This window comes from Anthonomus grandis, chromosome 12, assembly GCF_022605725.1.
Source record: "Anthonomus grandis grandis chromosome 12, icAntGran1.3, whole genome shotgun sequence".
In the NCBI taxonomy this organism is placed as follows: domain Eukaryota; kingdom Metazoa; phylum Arthropoda; class Insecta; order Coleoptera; family Curculionidae; genus Anthonomus; species Anthonomus grandis.
Window position 1 is genome coordinate 10385905 of NC_065557.1, and position 20352 is coordinate 10406256.

Below are 20352 nucleotides of genomic sequence, written 5' to 3' on the forward strand. Positions count from 1 at the left end.
ATTTCGTTGTAATTTTACTGTAATTAATTTTATTTAAGAATATTGACAATTTCAAGTCAATAATCTTGACGCAAAACTAGTTACGAAATATTAACATAAGTATTGCGGCAGTTGAATCAAGAGTTAAGAAGAAAATAGGAGTATTACGAATAAAATTGGTATTGATAGAAGAATACATTAACCATGAAGTTCCAGCTCAAGGTTCTGATTTTATCCATGCAAAAAGTATATTATCAAAAAATGTTCCAGTAAAGAAGAGTTTTTCAGTAACCATGAAGAGTTTGAGGAATGTTCCGCCAGCGGATCCTTAGAAGTTATAACATTCTATTTTTCTTTCATTATAAGTACCCTTGATATATACGTTACAATCTTCCAGGTTTCTTAGGTTAAAAGTGAATATGATGAATCCACAAAAGATTTATCAAACCATCATAATCATATTTAAGTGATTTGGCTGAGATATTGCTAGAGCCTTTTGGTTTGTTTTCTTTAAATTTTGACCTCATGCGTAATAATTGTGGCTTAATGTTCCTGGTTATACTAAAGTATATGCCGCGCCGGTGAAAGAACACCACTTAACGATTTATGTTCATTGATACATTCCAAGGGTTTTCTTTAATTCTAAACAGTGAAGAAAATCGAGCTCTATTCTCCACTCGTCGTCAACTTATTGACATATGACGAGACAAGTGAAGAAATCAATAGCAACAGAATTAAAATTGTGTCATTAGATGATGATAGTAGTGATTTTATAGCTAACGCTGCTCTACAAAACTCAGTATATTAGACGCCGTATATAAACCCAACCTCATACGGAAAACTACACGTAATTTAATTTATAGCAGCTACTGCTTTGGTTTTCCTTTATATTTATTTATAAATCAGGTATGATTTTTTTAGCGATAAAGACCCACCAATCCTAGTCTTCGCTTCCTAGTCTTTCTAGTTCCTTGCCTTTGCTTCAATAGATGTTGGCGACTACATGATGGAATTGATTTCTGTCTCTTACCATGCTGACAAGTTTTTCTATCGTCCTTAGTCCGGTCCACTGTCTGATGTTCATTGCTCAAGAGAACTGTTTTCTCCCAATTCCCCTTCTTTCCTCTATATTTCGCTCCAGAATCAGTTGTAACAACTGATCTCTGTCGTGTCTGAAGATGTGACCAAGATAAGCTGTTTTTCTTTGCTTAACACTTTTAACAATTCTCTGTTCTTATGAAGTGTTCCCAATATATGCAAAATGCTATGCCTGGTCAGTACTTCTATATGGAGTGGAATCTTGTGGAAGAAATCAATGACACATAATTAAAAATTAATATCGATGATGATGATGGTGACTTTATGGGGTATTCTGCAAGACGAAACTCGGCATACTAAACATCATATATAAATCCAGCTTCACACCACACGTAATTTAATTTATAGCAGCTACTGCTTTGGATCTCCACAAAAACCCTATCGGTACAGATAATTGTTTAATCACAACCTAAATAGCTTATTTCCTTCGACAAGAAAAACCATCGAACAATGGGCAATAAATAAATTTGACACCGTTCTAAAATCTAATTATGTTTGAATATTTCGCCGCAACGTCGGGTTTACTAAACTCGAACGATCTAAAGTAGAACTGTAAGATTTATACGCCTATTGTATTAAGCTAATACATTTTTTTTCGGGATTTTTCTCGGTTTAACTGTAAAAGTTGCTCTAGGGCACGCGACGGCACATTAAACGATTTATTATGGTTATTTAAATAAAGCTACATGCATCTTGGTTTAGCATTTTTGGTTAAATTAGCATTCTACAAGGTATTACAAGAATAACTGTTTACATTGTCGTAAATATGTTACTGGTTACATCAACTGATGCTAATGAAAGGATTTAGGAATGTTTCTTAATATTTGTTCACAGTTCTGGCTAGAATTCATACATATGATTTACTTAGTCTTAATAAAAGTTTTAGATATCTTATTCTGTTCTAAGAAAATACAACTAAGTAAGTTATCCTCATCTCTCTGAACTAACTAGACATTTCTTGAAGTGTTTTCCTGAAAGTTTCAAAGCGTTTTCTATTAGTAATGCTGTAGTCTAGAAGTGGCTGTTCTGTTCCTTCTAGTCATTATCTGACTTCTTATTTTTATAATTTTAAATGGCTATAAGATGTTAATTTGTTGGGGTTGTTTCAGATATAGAATAAAACACGGTAGTAAAATACGAGGGTGGTCCCACAAGTACCCGGCCTGACCTAGAGATGTCGGTAGTAGTTTAAAAAATATCAGTGTATTTGAAAGTATACAAACTATAAAGCATATGTTTCAAGTTTGAAGACGCCACGTTTTTTAGTATTTGTTTGGCAGCCATCAATAGTGAACGTTTTCAGTGAATTTGTGAAAATGGAGAAAATTGGCCATCGTTATGTGATAGAATACTTTCATTTGAAAGGCCTCAGCCTAACCAATATAAAAGTTGAACTGAATTCTACTCTGGGTGAGTCTGCTCCTTCAATAACAACAGTAAAATATTGGGTAGCAGAGTTTAAACGAGGCCGTACGAGCTGCCAAGACGAGCATCGCAGTGGTCGACCAAATGAGCTGACGACTCCAGAAATTTTAAAGAAAATTCACAAAGTGGTACTGGATGATCGTCGACTGAAAGTGCGCGAGCTAGCGGCCATAGTAGGCATTTCAAAAAGTGCGGTACATCGCATATTAACTGAAAATTTTGACATGAGAAAGCTGTGTGCAAGATGGGTGCCGCGTTTGCTCACACTCGAGCAAAAACAGTGTCGTGAAGATGTTTCAATTGAGTGTTTAGCGAAATTTAATAGCAACGAAGTAGAATTTTTGCATCGTTTCATAACCATGGATGAAACATGGGTCCATCACTTAACCCTTGAGACAAAAGAACAATCAAAACAATGGACTCAAAAGGGAGAACCGGCTCCAAAGAAGACGAAAACCGTTTCATCTGCAGGCAAGGTCATGGCGTCGGTTTTTTGGGATGCGCGAGGGATAATTTTTATTGACTACCTTAAAAAAGGAAAAACTATCAACGGCGAGTATTATGCGAACTTATTGCAACGTTTGAACGAAGAAATCAAGCAAAAACGGCCGCATTTGGTTAAGAAGAAAGTGTTGTTTCATCAAGACAATGCACCAGCTCACAAATCCGTTATTGCAATGGCCAAATTTAACGAATTAAAGTTTGAATTGATACCTCATGCACCCTATTTGCCAGATTTAACCCCCTCAGATTATTTTCTGTTTTCAAACTTAAAAAACTGGCTCAGTGGTCAAATATTTTCCAACGATGAAGAAGTGATGTCTGCAGTTAATGGCTATTTCGAGGCGCAAGACAGTTCTTATTATAAAAAGGGTATCAAACTTATAAAACATCGCTGGGAAAAGTGTATAGAGCTGAAAGGAGATTATGTTGAAAAATAAATAATTTTTTTTCCAAAATTTTTGTGTTTTCTTTCTTGGGTCGGGTACTTCTGGGACCACGTACACAAATTACAGATATGGCGTAGCAATAATTGTTCACACAATGACAGACAGATCAGTAATCGGTTTCACACTTCTTCTTGATAGAATTCTGATGCTAAAACTCCAAGTCCAACAGCGTTAACATGTGTCTACTGAAGCTGATGACAAGAGTGATAAAGAAATTTAAACGTTTTACGAAGAATTTAGATTAGCACTTTGAACAAAAAAAAATGACCTCACAGTTATCACTAGCTGACTTTAATACCAAGGTGGGAAAGAGCGAAATTAAAAACTACAAAGGAAAATCTAGACTTGCACAACGTAAACTATGAAGAGATCGGTTAGTAGAATTTTGTCGAAAATCGAAGACTCTACATGACGAAGTCCTCAGCAGGCGGTATCGTAAGAAATCAAATCGATTTTATTCTGATGAAAGGACGATATAAGAACTCTGTTTAATCAGTAAAAACTTATTCGTGAATAGATAGATATCAACTCTAATCATAGCCCTCAAAAAATTGCAAAAATTAAGCTTAAATTCAAAAAAAATAAAACAGTTTGCTTGGCATGTTCACCCCTACCAAACAAGCGCAAAGCAAAACAATTATGGATGAAGAATGGATGAAGAAAGACAAAACAAGAAGAACCATAATGAATATGTTAAACTATACAGTCCCAAATCAAACATGCAAAAGAAGAGTGATTAAAAAGACACTGGAGAAAAAATTAACGGAATATGAATAAATGTATGATAGATAATAAATGTATGATAGTCAACATGCATAAGAAAATTAAAAAACACCAGGTATAAAAAAGGATAAATTATCGTCTGTACTGAAAAATAAAGAAGAGAAGCTTTTAATAGATGTCAACGAACAACTTTGAGAATAAACCGGTTACCTCCAAACCGTTTTTTACGATACTAGACCGAAATTATTGTTAGATTGATTTTGAACACAGAATCAGAAAACCTTGAGGAAAAAGTGAATCATATCATTCAAAGCCAAAAGACCAAATCTGACCGATCATTCAGACCATAAGTAGAAAAGCAAATAGTACCAAAAAAAATCCCATCGAACTGCTCAACTTATTTGATAGTGACTTCTACGACATCATTGTGGATCTCTTTAAATTCTATTGCGTATCATTCACAATAGAAACTATGCAAAATTAGATATAGGAATAACAAAGGTACAAGGAAAGCACTGTTTGGATTAAGCGTTCTTATGTCTGGACGTGAATCAAGATATATACATTTGTTCTGTAGACTTTGAGAAAGAGGTTGACAGAGTTTAACATGAAAAATTAATGCAAATATTACAAAGGAAAAAAATTGTGATTCTAAGGATATAAGACTAAGCCTGTACTGGCGAAAAAATCTAAAGTTAGATTAGATCAGAAATTCAGCGTGATTCAGAAAGAGCGGTTGATCAAATTCCTTTAAAGATTTCTCTTTTTAATATATTATTTCGTATAAATCAATTTTCTACTGTTCGTCCTTTAAGAGAAATATTTTATCTCAATACAATCATCTCAAGAGACCATGCTTATAGATTTTATTAGAATTTGTCAAGGCACTTCATGATTTGAACACACATTAGATATCACCAACTAGTGATTTACTCGTAAATTAGAAAAATTTCAATTTTGACCTATTACTAATCAAGAAATCAAAAAAATCTCATTTTTCTTTGAGTACTTCCTGTTTCTACACTATACATATTAAAGGTTCATTCCTTGGTGATGAATGATTGATCCTTGTAAATTTGATGATAGTCCTTGTGCTATTGTATTTTCGAATAAGTGATGGATATTATTATGGTCTTTATAGGATTATAAACAAGAGAACAATAAAAATACTTGAAAAAGTCTCAGTTATTCATTTTATGATGAGATTTTTGTATTGTAATTGAATCTAAAAGATAAAATAAGAATAAAATATGGTCAATTAAATTAAATTACCAAAGATAATAATAAATATTCTAAGTAGAAATTATTATTACTGAAATAAAACAAATCTTCTTATCAATAAATAAAAAATTAAAATTGCCTTTAATTAACTCAATACGACAAATACGAAAGCAAGGAAACAAATAAAAGAAGCGTAATAACGTGGCATTTATTACTTCCTTAACTTTTTCCACTTGATCTAAAAGTAAAATCGGAGAAATCATCAATCAGCAATAAAATATAAACGATAAAAGCAATAAAATGACCGATTTATTTATTACTTCGAAATCTGCCTTAAATCGTCATATTAAATGCATGATTTATTTCGATAGTAGGCCGTAAGTTCCAACTGTATATTATAGTCGTTGAAAGGTCATTGCGTAAAATGAATTCGAAAAAGAGAAAAGAACGATCAGCTATGAACCCTATAATTTTATAAGCAATAATAATAAGTAAAAGTAAAGGTCACCCACCATATTACTTGGTCTTATTGTGGTTACATTGCTGTGTAATTTTACGGAAAATCTTATTAGTTCAAGTATTACAAATTTGTTTATAATTTAGAAATAATTTACAAAACCAAATTTTCTTTAATATTAGCTGTACGTGACAATGATAGGTAAGGATATTGAATGATCAAAGCAAATAGTACTTAATGACATGTCAGTTTTGTAGGCTTAAAACCTTCGAGACAGGATTTATTATGAAGGGGCACATTTAAAACACTTTAAGCATATTTGACGCTGGTAGTAACAAAAATCAAGACAAAGAGTTGTCGCTTGGCTTAATATTAGTCTTTTTCATACAATACCTCCATAAAGTGACTTTAAAGCAGAATGGGATATCCATCAATTCCAAGTAGCGGATAAGAATTTTTATTGATCTTGGTGCTAAAGTGTGAGCTAATGGAAACAATGGAAACAGCACTGAGACTAGAAATAATATTCATCTTCTATACATTCTTTTTAGTTAAAATGTAAACAGTTTATCATAAAATAAACTAGGGGTTTCTAAAAAAATATTAGTGGGTCGTTATAAATTCAACATAATTCAAAATGTTTAGAGGTTTCTGAAAAAAATACTAGTGGGTTCTAAAAAAATCACTAGTAGGTCGTACATTGACTATAATTTAAAGTGTATGAAGGAACACATTAGGGGTTTCTACAGATATATATATTTTTAATACGATACATTTTAGGTGTTCCTAGGATAATTACTAAGGAAAATTACTGGGAAAATTACTAATTTGTACTAAGTGTATAAAAAAAAATAAAAAAACCAAGTAGAGATTCTTACATGAATTAAATTGACCTTTCATCGTTCGACATTGTAAATGAATACTAATTTTGAGAAGAAAAATTTAGGATTGGCATTAAAATAAGTTACGGTTTCTAAAATATTTTTTCGATGTAAAAGTGGGATCTAAAATAAGTAGAAGTTCTTAGTAAAATATATGGGAGTTTGTTATATGCCTATAACTTAATTTACTTCAAACCTTTACAGGAACATCTTACATTAAGAGGATCACAAATAGAAATAAGTTAAAGTAAAATCTAATTGTAAGTAAAAAAACCAATATTTCAGAGGAGAAAACAATTTTTTTTTAAAAAAGAGACCTAAATATTCCTATATATTACCCTAACAACTTTGTTCATTTTAGATAATTCTCTGAAAAATGTGTAAATAGTAAATTCTAGGAGTATTACAGTAATGTACTTGATTGATATTTTTAATATAATGTAAGGATAATTAGAATATTTCACATCTAACCGTTGATTCAATATTTGGGTGCATATTTGGTTGCCCAAATATTCAATCAACGATCTAACGTTCTTGTAATTAGGTTTAAAATACTTTTATACTTTGAAGTACTAAATTTTTTTATTTAAAATTTGAAAACCTAAATTTAAATGCACAGTTTAGGGTATATAATATGAAATAACTTAAAGACGGACCTAAATTCAAATATTTTATCTAAAAAACTGTAAACCCAATAAAAGCATTCAAATTTTTTTATTATGATCTTCGCAAAAATCTCTAAAAATTGGAAATTAAAAAAAAACTAAATAAATAATTTATATTTTTTAAATTTTAATTATTTTTTCTTGATTTAAATGTTCTATTGTTGCTTTTATTTATTTTGCGAAAAATATTGTTAATTGAAAAAAAATAGTTTTCAATTAATAATTTCTTAATGTAGAAAGTCTAACTGTTTAATTTGACTATTTTTTTTAAATGGTCTATTTTGAATGTCCCCTTCGTTCATTTATCAATACATTATCATACAATCATCATACAATACAATCATTTTATTATCAAATTTTCTTCAACTTTGAATTAATTAATTTTCAGTACTTAAATCTTTTAGTTATTTTAAAAAAAATTCCTGAAATATAAGTAATAAGTATAAATTCTCGTTAAAAATTTCAAATTCAAAAGAGAATTAAATTAAAAAATATTCATAATAACTAATTAATATTTTCATCACTTTCTGACATTTTCTTTACCTTTTTATAAATTGGTCTCTTTTTAAAGATCTTTATTTTCGGTTCAATTAAAATTATAAAAAAAAAACATGTTTTAAAGTATTTATTTTTAATATCTTTATCAAAAATCACCCAACAAGTGAAATTTGAAAAAAAAAAATTCAAATAATGTTATATTCGGTTATTTTTTAAAAAAATTGTTTTTATTAAATTATTTTTTATTAAATCTGTGAAAAATCACATGACATGTGAAATTAAAAAAAAATTAAACTCAGATATGTACTTTAATTTTATTTAAAATTTTTATTTATTTTGCAAGAATCTTCTCTAGAGCAATTTCTACATAGGATCTTCATGCATCACAAGGTTCTCCAAAAAGATCCATAGTTACTTTGCATTTTGTGATATTCCAGAAAATGCACTCAAAAGCACATTTTGAACAAGTTAAAGAAACTGTATAAATTGGTGTAATATTATTTGGAGAAACTGTACTAAAAATGAAACTATTGCTTTTAGTTATAAATTCAACTGATTAGAATGAAAAACTTTTAAAAACTTTGGAGAAAAAATTTATGGGCCCACTATAAGGTTATGGTGTTATTAGTGATATATCAATTATTTTTATATTTTACTTCACTTATATTTACGAAATTTTTTTTTATAATTCTCCTTAATATTTTTTGGAAAAATTTGTATCAAAAATCATTAAGAACTTAAGTAAGTATAGTAGATTGAAATATTTATAAAAATCCATTTTCAAATATTCTTAAATTTTAATGAAATACTTCTTTATAAATTAATAAAATAAATGCTTTTTTTAAGTCAATTTTTGAATGTCTTTATGCTCTTCAAGATTCTGCAAACATTAAAGAATAAATCTTTTATAAATGTAAAGAAATTAAACTGAAGAACATCAATAATGTATATATTATCCAGATATCAAGAAATGTCTTCCGTTATCAGGATAAAATTCTTTAGGAACTACGGTAGATCCTTTTACATCTACTTACTTATATCCATATTCCAAATTATCACCACATCCACCCCATACCCATTCCTTCTTCAAGTCTTTTGGTCGTTCCATCCTGGAACATCCGCAAGACGACAATTGACCATCTTTACAGGCTCGTGATATTGAATGTGAGACACCAGCAGCCGCTAGTGCATGCGCGAAAGCGATTTCTCTACTAGCTAAAACAAAAAAAAAATGATATTAAATTTTATATTCTAACAGTTTTTTCATCGTTCCCACACGTAATTAAAAGATTATATAATACATCTCAATCTTAAGCAAATCGAATAGTTTAATTATGTTATTATAATCAATCAAAGATAATTTGTCTCATCCATCAACCGGGTAGACAGAATTTAAGCCAATATTATGAAAATCTTTGTTCCATTTCATAAAAGTTCAGATTGACTCAGCGACCGTGTCTAATAGCATTTATCGATTAGGCAGGGGGTTTTATTTATATCTTGGGTTTTAATTAGGGTCAAAGTTTAAAAATAAAATCGGAAAATTACAGTGGTCCATGTTTTTTTTGTCTCGACTATTTCAGCATATAATTCCTCCGAAATAAACCCTAAATCCCTTTTTGCAGATGTAACCATAACTTTACTCAGATCTTATGCAATTTGGTGTGTCATAATGTATAGTTTAAAATGGCATTTCATTTTAATCCTCAAAATTCCAAACATTGAGGGCTTAAGCTGGTATTATGGTCATATATCATGCAGAGCTTTATTTTCACTAAGCCCTTGTGCAAACTAGGGATTTGTGTGCCCTTGCATTTTATTACTGTGGCCAGAAGGGGTATACGTACGTAATATTATTAAGGAAAAAAAGTGTCTTATTGTATGTGTGTATTATTTACATAAAACATTAAATAATATTTGTATGTATTTTCATGTTTTACTTTTTCAGTTATTTTCTAGAGACTTTCATATTTCTTTAATTTTTAAATCTTTTATCATTTTTATTTCGATTTTTGTTTAGATGTACATTACAATCTTAACACCTTAATAAATTTTTATATTTTATTTTGTGAGAAAAATTAAGTCCTCCACACAATAATATATTAATAAATTTGTTGTTATTAAAGTTAGAGAGATATTGCTACATAACTAGGATCTAGAAAAATGATCTTAAGGTTTAAAAAAAAAAGATACTTTTTGGTTGGGTTTGTTTCGCCCTTACAATAAACATCGTTTTTTGAAATTTTAGGCCAGAAAGTTAGAATTATAAAAATTTAAAAATTAGTAAAAAAAATTACAAAATTCAAATTGTTCGAATTTAGTAATAATGAGGAAAAATTAAAAAAAGGTGTTTTCAACTCTCTAAGTAACTTTTTTTAAAATTCAATACTTCTTTTTTTTCACCCTATAATTTGTCATTAACTTTCAATGGCATTTTAAGGCTGAGAACTACAATTTAAATTTAAAAAATATATAAGTATAGTTGATCAACATCATCTAATTCAGAGCCCCTGAGAATGCATATATTTAAGTTCGTAAGCATCAGGGCATTTTTAAATACGCCAGTGAGTATATCTAAAAAAGTAACCGTATATTCTTAATTTCCTATATCGTACAACTTCATTGTAAGTATGAACTAATTCTTTGACATTATTACTTTAATTTGTGACTATATAAATCCTATGAGAAAATGATATATTTTTATAAATTTCTTAGTTCTTTCTTACTTTTATTTAAATATATTTTTATTATTTCTTTTGATGCTAATCTAATTGATTTTAACTTTGAACAAAATAATGAAATTTCTAAAATCATATTCTCCGTTTTTTCTTTTGATATTCAATCTCGAAGAAGATTTTAATTTAATTTTTTATTTTATTTTTACGGTTATTTATTAGTCCTAAAAAATGAAGGCGTAAATATATATAAACAGCTTTAATATAAAAATGGACTAATTATTCAACATTTCTGTTCTTATAATTTTCTTTCAATTGATTACAACGTTAAACAAAATAATGAAATTTCAAAAATCATATTTTTCTTTTATTCCTTTCATGTTCAAGGTTTGAAGATAATTTTAATTTAATAAATTATTTAGATTCTACGTTTATTTATTAGACAGATCTAAATAAAAAATGCGTTAATATATGCAATATATTTATTGCCTACATAGGCCATGAATATTGTATCGTTTTTTACTGTTCATTTAGTTGTGAATTGAAATATTCAATTAATTTATTATACACACATTAAGACTACTACATTTATTTACACTCATTTATTTATTTCGATTTAAAAGTCGCGCCAATATTCATTTCTTTATATACCAGGTAGAACGCTGTTTTACCAACTTTCTACGTGCGTTCCGAGTTGTCTTGAAGTGTGCCCACCGGTCACTCCTTCCTTGTCACATCTTCGGGTCTAGACGAAGTAAAGATTCCTGAATGCCTGTTTCCGGCTAGATATTTCAAGGCCTTGAAAGCTTGGGCATTCGAGAGAACACCGAAAAAACTTCTACACCTCGACATATAGATGGCGGTAAGCAAGCGAAACTATGGTCTCGAGACCGCATGGACTGTCAAGCATCTGATATGTCATATAATGCGGCCATTTTTTTTAGCCTTTTAGCTTCCAGAGTTTTGCAGACGCTTTGTTTTACTTCTGCCGAATTTGGGTTTTTTTAGACCCAAACTAACTTTGAATATTCCAATTCCACGAAAAAATCTTAACAAAATTAAATTGTTTTCATATTTTGCACCAAATTTTTCCAGTTGTTTATTAGTTCAGTATCGTGTTCTGTGGTTTCTTTTTTTATTTTAGGTATGCATGCTAACATGTAGGGTATATAAATTTTTTTAACAAAGCATTGAATTAGTTTGTAAATATTGTATAAGAACTGAGAAATAAATAGTAAAAACATTATATCGAATATACACATTGGCGGCACTCGATTTGCCTAAGTATTGCAATAAACTTTTGTTGACAACATAGCTTGTGCAAATTTAAACGACAAAAGTGAGAAATAGATTCTTAAAAGAAGAAGCTGTGTCAAATCAGCCAATAGTAAAAGACACAGATTTTCTGGTTTTATTAACAGGCTCAATAGGTTTAATACTTGGGTTTAAATTCTTAAGCCCTAAAACCATGAAAATCTTAGTACTAAACAGTTCTATTTAAAATTCTGTGTAAGTTTTAAATAGAACTGTGAAATTCTGTGAAAATCATTTTACTTCTGATTTATTCATATCCAATTTAAGGAGGGGCCTTAAACCATATGCCATACCTTCAGTTAACATCCCAAACTTAATACAAGGTAAGTTAGAATGGTCTTCGTAACAAGTGGCCTCACCAGAGGTGGTAAGCTTTAGGCTTAATTATTAATGATAAACTACTTGGGTTAAACTAAGCTCTTTAATGAATAATTTACCTTAATCATCTGTGGCCAAGTGAAGTCTTATATGGTATATTGGAAATCAAACAAATTATGTCTTTTTATTTGAGTCAAAGCTGTAGAGGATATTTAATATATCTTTTTTTTTAGATCAAAATTATCAAGAACTAACCACTTTTGATCACATAGAGCAGCACCCGACAACATATTGAGCAACAAACTGATGGATTGCCATAATACCTTTAGAAATAAATAAAATGTAGGTCAAAAGATGCACCTAGGTTTTTAGTAATACAGTAGGGTCCTACATAGGCAATATGGCAAAATGGGGTAATATTTTATTTTTTTAATCTATTTTAAAAACTAAAGCTTCTTAAAATGATTTTCTATTTCGAGACATCGGATACCAAAATAAATTACCCAGTGGTTTATCAATACACAGCAGAACCCATCTCATTTTTGGATAGACTTTTTGACATACATTTGAGATACATTTATTATAATTTTTTGTAGCAGCCTCTATAAATTATACTTTAGAAACTGTTTGTTTTTTCATACAATAAAGTTCCTAATCAAATTAAGTGGTAAGTTTATACATTGTAGAATTTAAACGAATTTTTATATTTTATTTAATGTTTTAACAAGCGTGTATAACTGTTAATTTTTATTCTATAACTTGGGAATTTTTATAATATGTTAATACATTTTGTGAATATTTTTTGTTTAATTTTTGAAACTCAGACCTATGTATCTAATAGGAAATGTATAGGTTGTTCAGAAATTATAGTACGCAAATAGAAAAACTGAAAAACGAAGGACTTTGTTTATTATGGAGCTAAAAAAAATTCACAATTTAACACTTTTTCAATTTGTCTACTGTAGGTTCCAAAAGAAAAACAGAAGTAAGTAGAGTAAAATTCAAACTTGGCGGCATAATGAAATTTAAAACTTCCCGCTTTTATGACGTCAAAAGCCCGTCTTCGCTTCCGGTTAGTATTACTCCTCGACATTCAGAGGGCGCAATATTCAGTCGACGATTCAGTGCTTTATTGGCGCTTATGGAGGTTTCCTATCTAAGAAGTATTAATCCATGGTATAATCGCGTATTTTAAATTTTTATGTCTTATTTACCAGTAAGTTAAATTTTAGTTAGTTAAGTTAAAGTTTAGATTTTTGGGGAAGTCTCGCTTCTTTTTATTACTGATTAAATTTCTACCTTCATTTTATGCTTATAAATAAAGTTTTTAAAAAACGTATATAATATTTCTATTTTTATATTATTATTTTATGATATATTTTATATTATCACTTTAAAAACAGCTATTTTTTTAGATCGCATTTTATTGCAACTACTGTGTATATCCAGTGAAGTTTAATACACAGCAGAACTCATTTTATTTCTGGATAGACTTTCTGATAGACTTAATATCAAAACTTACTTTAAAGCTGACACCAAACCTAAGAGAAGGGCAGTTTTAATGCATAAGCGATTTTAAAGAGATTCTATACAAATCTTGGAGTCATGAAATTTTCAAAGGCGAATAAAAAAATGGTTACACCTATAATTTTGCTTTTAATATTTTTACCTAATGTCTCTTTCATTGCTAATTTATTGACAGTTATTTATTTTATAAAATTTACTAAGGAACATTACTGGTGAATTGAATAGTAGGTAATTCGTTGGTGATTTTATTAAACTTTATATACATTTACTATAACCTTTTGTAACTTTACAAACTTTGTTTTTCATACAACAAAGTTCCTAATTATTGTGGTATTTGAACGAATTTTTATATTTTATTTAATGTTTTAATAAGTGTGTATAACTGTTAATTTTGATTCTATAACTTGAGAATCTTTATAATATGATAATACATTTTGTGAATATTTCTGAAACCTAGACCTATGTATCTAATAGGAAATGTATGGGTCTTTCAGGAATAATAGTAAGCAAATAGAAAAAGTGATAAACGGAGGACTTTCTTTAATATAGAGACAAAAAAAAGTCCGAATTTAACACCTTTTCAATCTGCCGTCTGTAGTTTTCGAAAGAACCACACATTTCCCATTAATGTTAAACGCATAGTATAATAAAGAGGAATTCAAACTTGGCGCCATAACCAAATGTTAAATTGCCCGCTTTTATGACGTCATAAGTCCGTTTTTGCTTCCGGTTAGTATTACTCCTCGACATTCAGAGGGCGCAATATTCAGTTGACGGTTCAGGGGTTTATTGACGTTTTGGAGGTTTTCTATCTAAGAAGTATTAATCCATGGTATAATCGCGGCTTATCGTTACAATATGTATTTACACTATTATTGTATTTTAAATTGTTATGTATTTACTAGTAAATTAATGTTATAAATAAAATGTTTTTTTATACTCTACTTTAAAAACAGCTATTTTATTTTCTTTTAGATCGGAGCTTATTGTAGAGAGAAGGGTTATAGTTGTAATAGACCTTTGATTTTTCGATTTTAATTAAGAAAATTTAAATGATTGGCAGCTTTAGGAAAATTTGAAAAAAAAAATTTTGAAAAAACTTGATATTTCACCATTTACTCAAGACTTTATTCTTGTTTTTACGTCTTAAAAAACTTACTTTTTGTTATATAAACATATATTTATTATATTTACTTATAAAAGTAAAGTATTAATAATAGAGAAACTAGGAGAGAGACAAAAAATAGTAACAAAATTATAATTAACACCGAAATCAATGACTTTCTCGCCATGACAATCAAAATTTTAGAAACAATTAAGAATTTTACTCTCTGCTATAGAAAGGCCAAAAAAATTTAAAGGCTAATAATAAATAATATTTTAAAATATCCAGACAAACTAGAATCATAATTTCAGCAGTTTGCTAAAAGTAGGACAAGGATAAGAAGCTCAAGGCTTTTCTTTTCTAATAGCCAAGTTAGTTATTTTTATAGTATAATACCAAAAACACTGAGAGAATAAGAAATCTTGCATTTAATATGTATGTTCTACTTTTATTTTTTTTAATATGGAATATTTTGGGTTGCTTACCTTCAGTTTTATACAGCTCTTGTAATCGAGTCCGAGCCACAAAAAGATAAAACCTTACAAGTACCAGCACCATAGCCTGAGCCAATGAGCCTTGATTAGTCATCGCATAACCACAGTATAAGCCTACCTATTCGTAAATTTATTATTCGGTATTATGGGCTTTTAAATTCAGCAATAAACAATCGGGTATTAAAGACCATTGGAGCTCTAAACTGCTGCTTCTTTTATTACACGCCGTATTAAGTCGGGGCAAGGCGGCACGGAGGACCATAATTAGCCTTCATAACACTACCCGGAGCCATCATGCAGATATAATTCTTAAATTACCGTCCAAAAGGAATATCTATATCTATCTGGCTCAGGGTTCTTTCGCTAATCTCTGATTTTAACGTCGGAACCATAATTTTTGCCGCGGCATGCTTTTCCCATCGCGCAGATATTTTCTAGTACTTGGAACCGTTAACCACGAATTTTATGGTTTAAACTTATAGCGTGGGTTTTGTGTCTCTAGGGGATAAGGAAAACCGTTTTTGTTTTTGTTTTAGGAATAATGAAAACTTTATATCTTATTATCAATTTATTGAGTTGTGTGAGCGTAAAAATGTCGTCGACACGTGATCTTTCAGCACGAAAGCCTGCTTGTCCTTCTATTTCATGGTGTTCATGTCCTCCTTCTGTTATGATTTTAAGAATTTTCCCACTTGTTACCGAAATATCTATATTTTTATATTCGCAAGGAATCAAGAAATCCACCTTTTATTTGTTGACCTTACAAAAGCTCAGTCTCAATAAAAAAACTATGGCAAATTCTCGAAAGATCCCCAGTTAATAACACGATAATAGCTGCAGTAAAACAACTGTACAAGTAGACAAAATCAAAAGTAAAAGTGGGAAAGAATTTCTCAGAAGAATTCTTGATAACAAAAAGGTCACAGCAAGGTTGCTTTGTCTCCCCTTTGCTATTTAAAATATATACAAGGTGTTTCATAATTAGTTTGACAAACTTGGAGGGGTTGTAGAGGACCTCAAAAGAAGCAAGTTTGCGCAATAGACCCCTAATATATTTATACATTTAACATATTAATATACAAGGTGGCCCATTAAAAACAGTCCAGCAAGGTTTGGTGCTATGTTTAAAAAAAAATTAAAAAATGCTTGGACCCGTCGATTTTTGATTTTAAGGGGACAATTTTTTTTTAATACTTTCAACTCCTTAACATCACCCCCTTGGCGAGGGTTGCAACCACCCTTAAAATCTTAAATAGGAGTGAAGGTCAACTAATGAAAACAAAAAACCTTGCATCCATCGATTTTTGATTTTAGAAAAACGATTTTTTATTTAAATTTTTAACCGCACACCTTTAACGCCTTAGAGGGGGCGACACACACACCCTTATTTTTTAAATGGGAAGGGGTGTGTTGTGACAAAACTTGTGAAAGGGCATTCAATTTCTTTTACTTTTAGCGCATTGTTTTTTAAATTTGAGCTACGCATTGCCAGGCAATTGATTGATATTATGGAAAACGACCATAAAGAAAATGCGATATTTCAACATTCCTTCCCATTATGTATTACCAGTATGGCAGTTTCTAGGTGAAACATTTCCTAGTAGATGGATTGGGGGAAGAGGTGCTATGCAAAGGCCCACAAGATCACCCGATTTATCTCCTCTTGATTTTTTTTTGTGGAGACATCTGAAATCGAAAATGTATGCCACCCAACCTAAATCGTTAAAAGATTTACGGAGCCGCATTATTCATGAATGCCAACAAATAACACCCGATATTCTTCACAATGTCCGGGAACACTTTGAATAGTTACTGCACTATTGTATGGAGGTAAACGGCTAAGATTTTCAACGTTTAGTAAGATAATGCGTAAGTACTAATCAATAAAATTAAATTAGATTTCTCTGGAACCCGCAGCTCAAATTTAAAAAACAAAGCGCTATTATAAAGAAAATTGAAAGCCCTTTCAAAAGATGTATCACAACACATCCCTTCCCATTTAAAAAAATAAGGGTGAATGTCCCACCGGTAAGGGGTTGAAGTTGTGGGGTTAAAAATTTAAACAAAAAATCGTTTTTCCAAAATCAAAAATCGACGAGTGCGAGCGTTTTTGTTTTGTAAATCAACAACCTCTAAAAACTAGCGCTGAAAGTATTAAACAATGATATTGTTTAAAAATCTTTGACAAGCTGTCATACTGCGACAACTCAAGTTAGCAAATTCAAACTCGGCAGTTGTAACTAGAATGAAAATCACTTGACCCCCGCTCCTATTTTAGATTTTGAGGGTGGTTGCAACCCCCGCCAAGGGGTTGAAAGTATTAAAAAAAATGTATTCCTAAAATCAAAAATAGACTGGTTCATATATGGGTTCAGACACGGATAATCGGTGGGCATGTTGAACATTTAATATGATAATTAAAATATTTAATTTGTTGAGTTTTATTTATAATTTTACGTACATGTTTTTTTTGACATGTATCATATTTTTTGTGTTTTCAGAAAAAAGGAATTAAAAAGTAAGAATAGAAAAATGAAATTGTTTTTTTTTTCTATTTTTAGTAAAATAAGTCTTAGAGGCTTTTAAATTTATAAAAAACAGCAATTTTCAAAACCGCGTATCTTAGAAACAGTTGAATAAAAGTATGATACATCAAAATGTTTTTGTAGAATCCAAAAATGTAATCACATACAGGGTGTTCCATTTAAAATAAGAAAGTTGGTATTGACCACGGCTACATGAGACACCATGTATGCAAATTTTTTTGTTGACAAAAATGCGCAACCAAAAATATTAATCGACGTGTGCGAGCGTTTTTTCGAATACGCCCTCATTTATTTTTTATTAATTTTGTTCCATATTTTTGCCGTTCATTATACAGGGTGTAAATAAATAGATGCAAAAAAAATCAGGGGCTGATTCTTTGGTAAATTTTAAGAAAAAAACTTTATATGAACGTATGTCCTAAAAGTCCTAACTTTTGAGATATCGGGTGGTAAAGATTGAAGAAAAATATATGATTTTTTACGATAGCTATGAAACTCCTGTAGATATTTAAGTAATATTTGGTATGCATTTTCTAAGCATCAAAATGCATTTTCTGAGGTTTACTAAATTTTTTTATTCGTTCGTGCAAGATTTAAAGTAAAGATTTTTGATGAAAAATATGGCACACCACTGTTTACTTAACCTTTCAAATAATGTATTAACCTATTAATCGTTGTCAACGAGATATTAGAACACCGGAATTGGAAGAAGCAGTACTTAATTTAATTGATGACACAACAACCTGACACCAGTACTAGAAAAATTGGTCTGCAGCTACATGTCAATCATATAACGGTATTGTCTATTTTAAAGGATCAGTTATAATATCCAAATCACGTACGAGTCCAGGCTCCATTACCACAAGATTTTCCTAGGGATCTTGAATTTTCTCGTTGGATATTAGAAGTCATTCATCAACAGCAAAACCGCAGATTCTGTTTACCGACGAAGCTAATTTTTCCAGAGAGGCAATCATCAACTACCATAATAACCACATTTGGTCAGATGAATCCCCATGACATCCATAATTGAAGCTCAACACCATCAACAATTTTCTTTAAACGTATGGGTTGAAATCATTGAAGACTAACTTATTGACCCATATTTTGTACCACAGAGATTGAATGGGGAAACATACACTCGTTGTCTCCAAGACGTACTTCCAGGACTTCTTGAGGCACTACTCCTAAATGTTAGAAGAGTAATGTGTTTAGTTTACTAGCACGTCGTTAATTCATGATTATAAATCATTAATTCATATGCGTTAATTCAAAATATAAACATGATTGCATAATGACAGGGGATGGCCATTTTCTTTAATTTACGTCTATATTTTCCATGTTTGCTACAAAACCTTACAATTCAATTTAACTTCTCTCTTGCAGCGAAAAATCTCCAAATCACTTGATGCAACTATTTGCACGCCACTGGTTAACGCAAATGAAAAATAACAAAATAAAATTAAAAAAAAAAAATGAAAAGGGCGAAACTGCAACATAATCTTGGCCGACCGTTGTGCAAGACAGTGAGTGCAATGGGCGCAAAAAACGTAACAAGTGAACATCAAAGGACGGTAGAAGCGACGCGGCATAATCGCATCAGCCATGGAGGGCTTGTCCTGCCTTCTCCCATACATGGGGTTTTATTTTTGTCCGTATATACCGAATGACGTTATGCAAATCTGTGAAATTCCCATTTATACGGGACTATGAGGATGACAGTGCGGCCTTAATATGGTTATGATGAATGCGACGTTTTTTACTTTATGTGGTTGAAATCCGAGATAATGTAAGAGAAAATGGAAATGAAGGAACAAATGTTGTAAATAGTTTTGCATTTGTTGTTGTTATTTTAATATCAATTATTGCAGACTATCAATATCAATTTATTAATATATTAACGGAGTATCAGTGAGTAAAATATATAGTAGAGACCAAAAACTCCCCTAAGAAATTGAATATGTTTAGGCAGTCTAGTCGTAAGAAAAATGCCGAAGATATGAGGAAAAGTAAGAAAATCAGATGTGATAAACCATCTCACACTTAACTATCAACGAGCATCTACGTACATTAATCATATTTGTGATATAAAAAATAATTAAAAAAGCAAAAATATATTAAAAATTTACCTTTAAGATCTGTTGTATGAAAATAGATCAACCAAATGGAGTAAAATAGGTAAAGAAAGTTGATAAAATTTAATATTTTTCTTATTACTAAATCTGGTAATCCATCTTACACCGAGGTACCATTAAAAATCGTACCTAAATGATTGGGAAAGTTAAATTTAAATAAAGCAAAGTTAATTATACAGGGTGTTCCGTTGATCATGTTACAAACTTCTAGGGTAGATAGAAAACGTATAAAAAAAAGTTCACATGAACATGGGTCCGGAAATGCTCTCTTATAAGATAAGCTTTAAAAACTATAGTTTTCATTTTATAGCTTCGGAACTACTCTAGCTACCACAACCAGT

At 30.3% G+C, this 20352-nt stretch overlaps 1 protein-coding gene across 1 annotated transcript in view; it reads right to left on the bottom strand.

Annotated features, from left to right (window-relative positions):
• LOC126742943 (protein Wnt-5b-like) overlaps positions 1 to 20352 on the bottom strand; it is a 161003-nt gene that overhangs the window by 48271 nt on the left and 92380 nt on the right. Inside the window, exon 4 of the mRNA XM_050449831.1 lies at positions 8932 to 9112. Within this exon, the coding sequence (XP_050305788.1) occupies positions 8932 to 9112 (181 nt within the window). The remainder of the gene's footprint in view (positions 1 to 8931; positions 9113 to 20352) is intronic.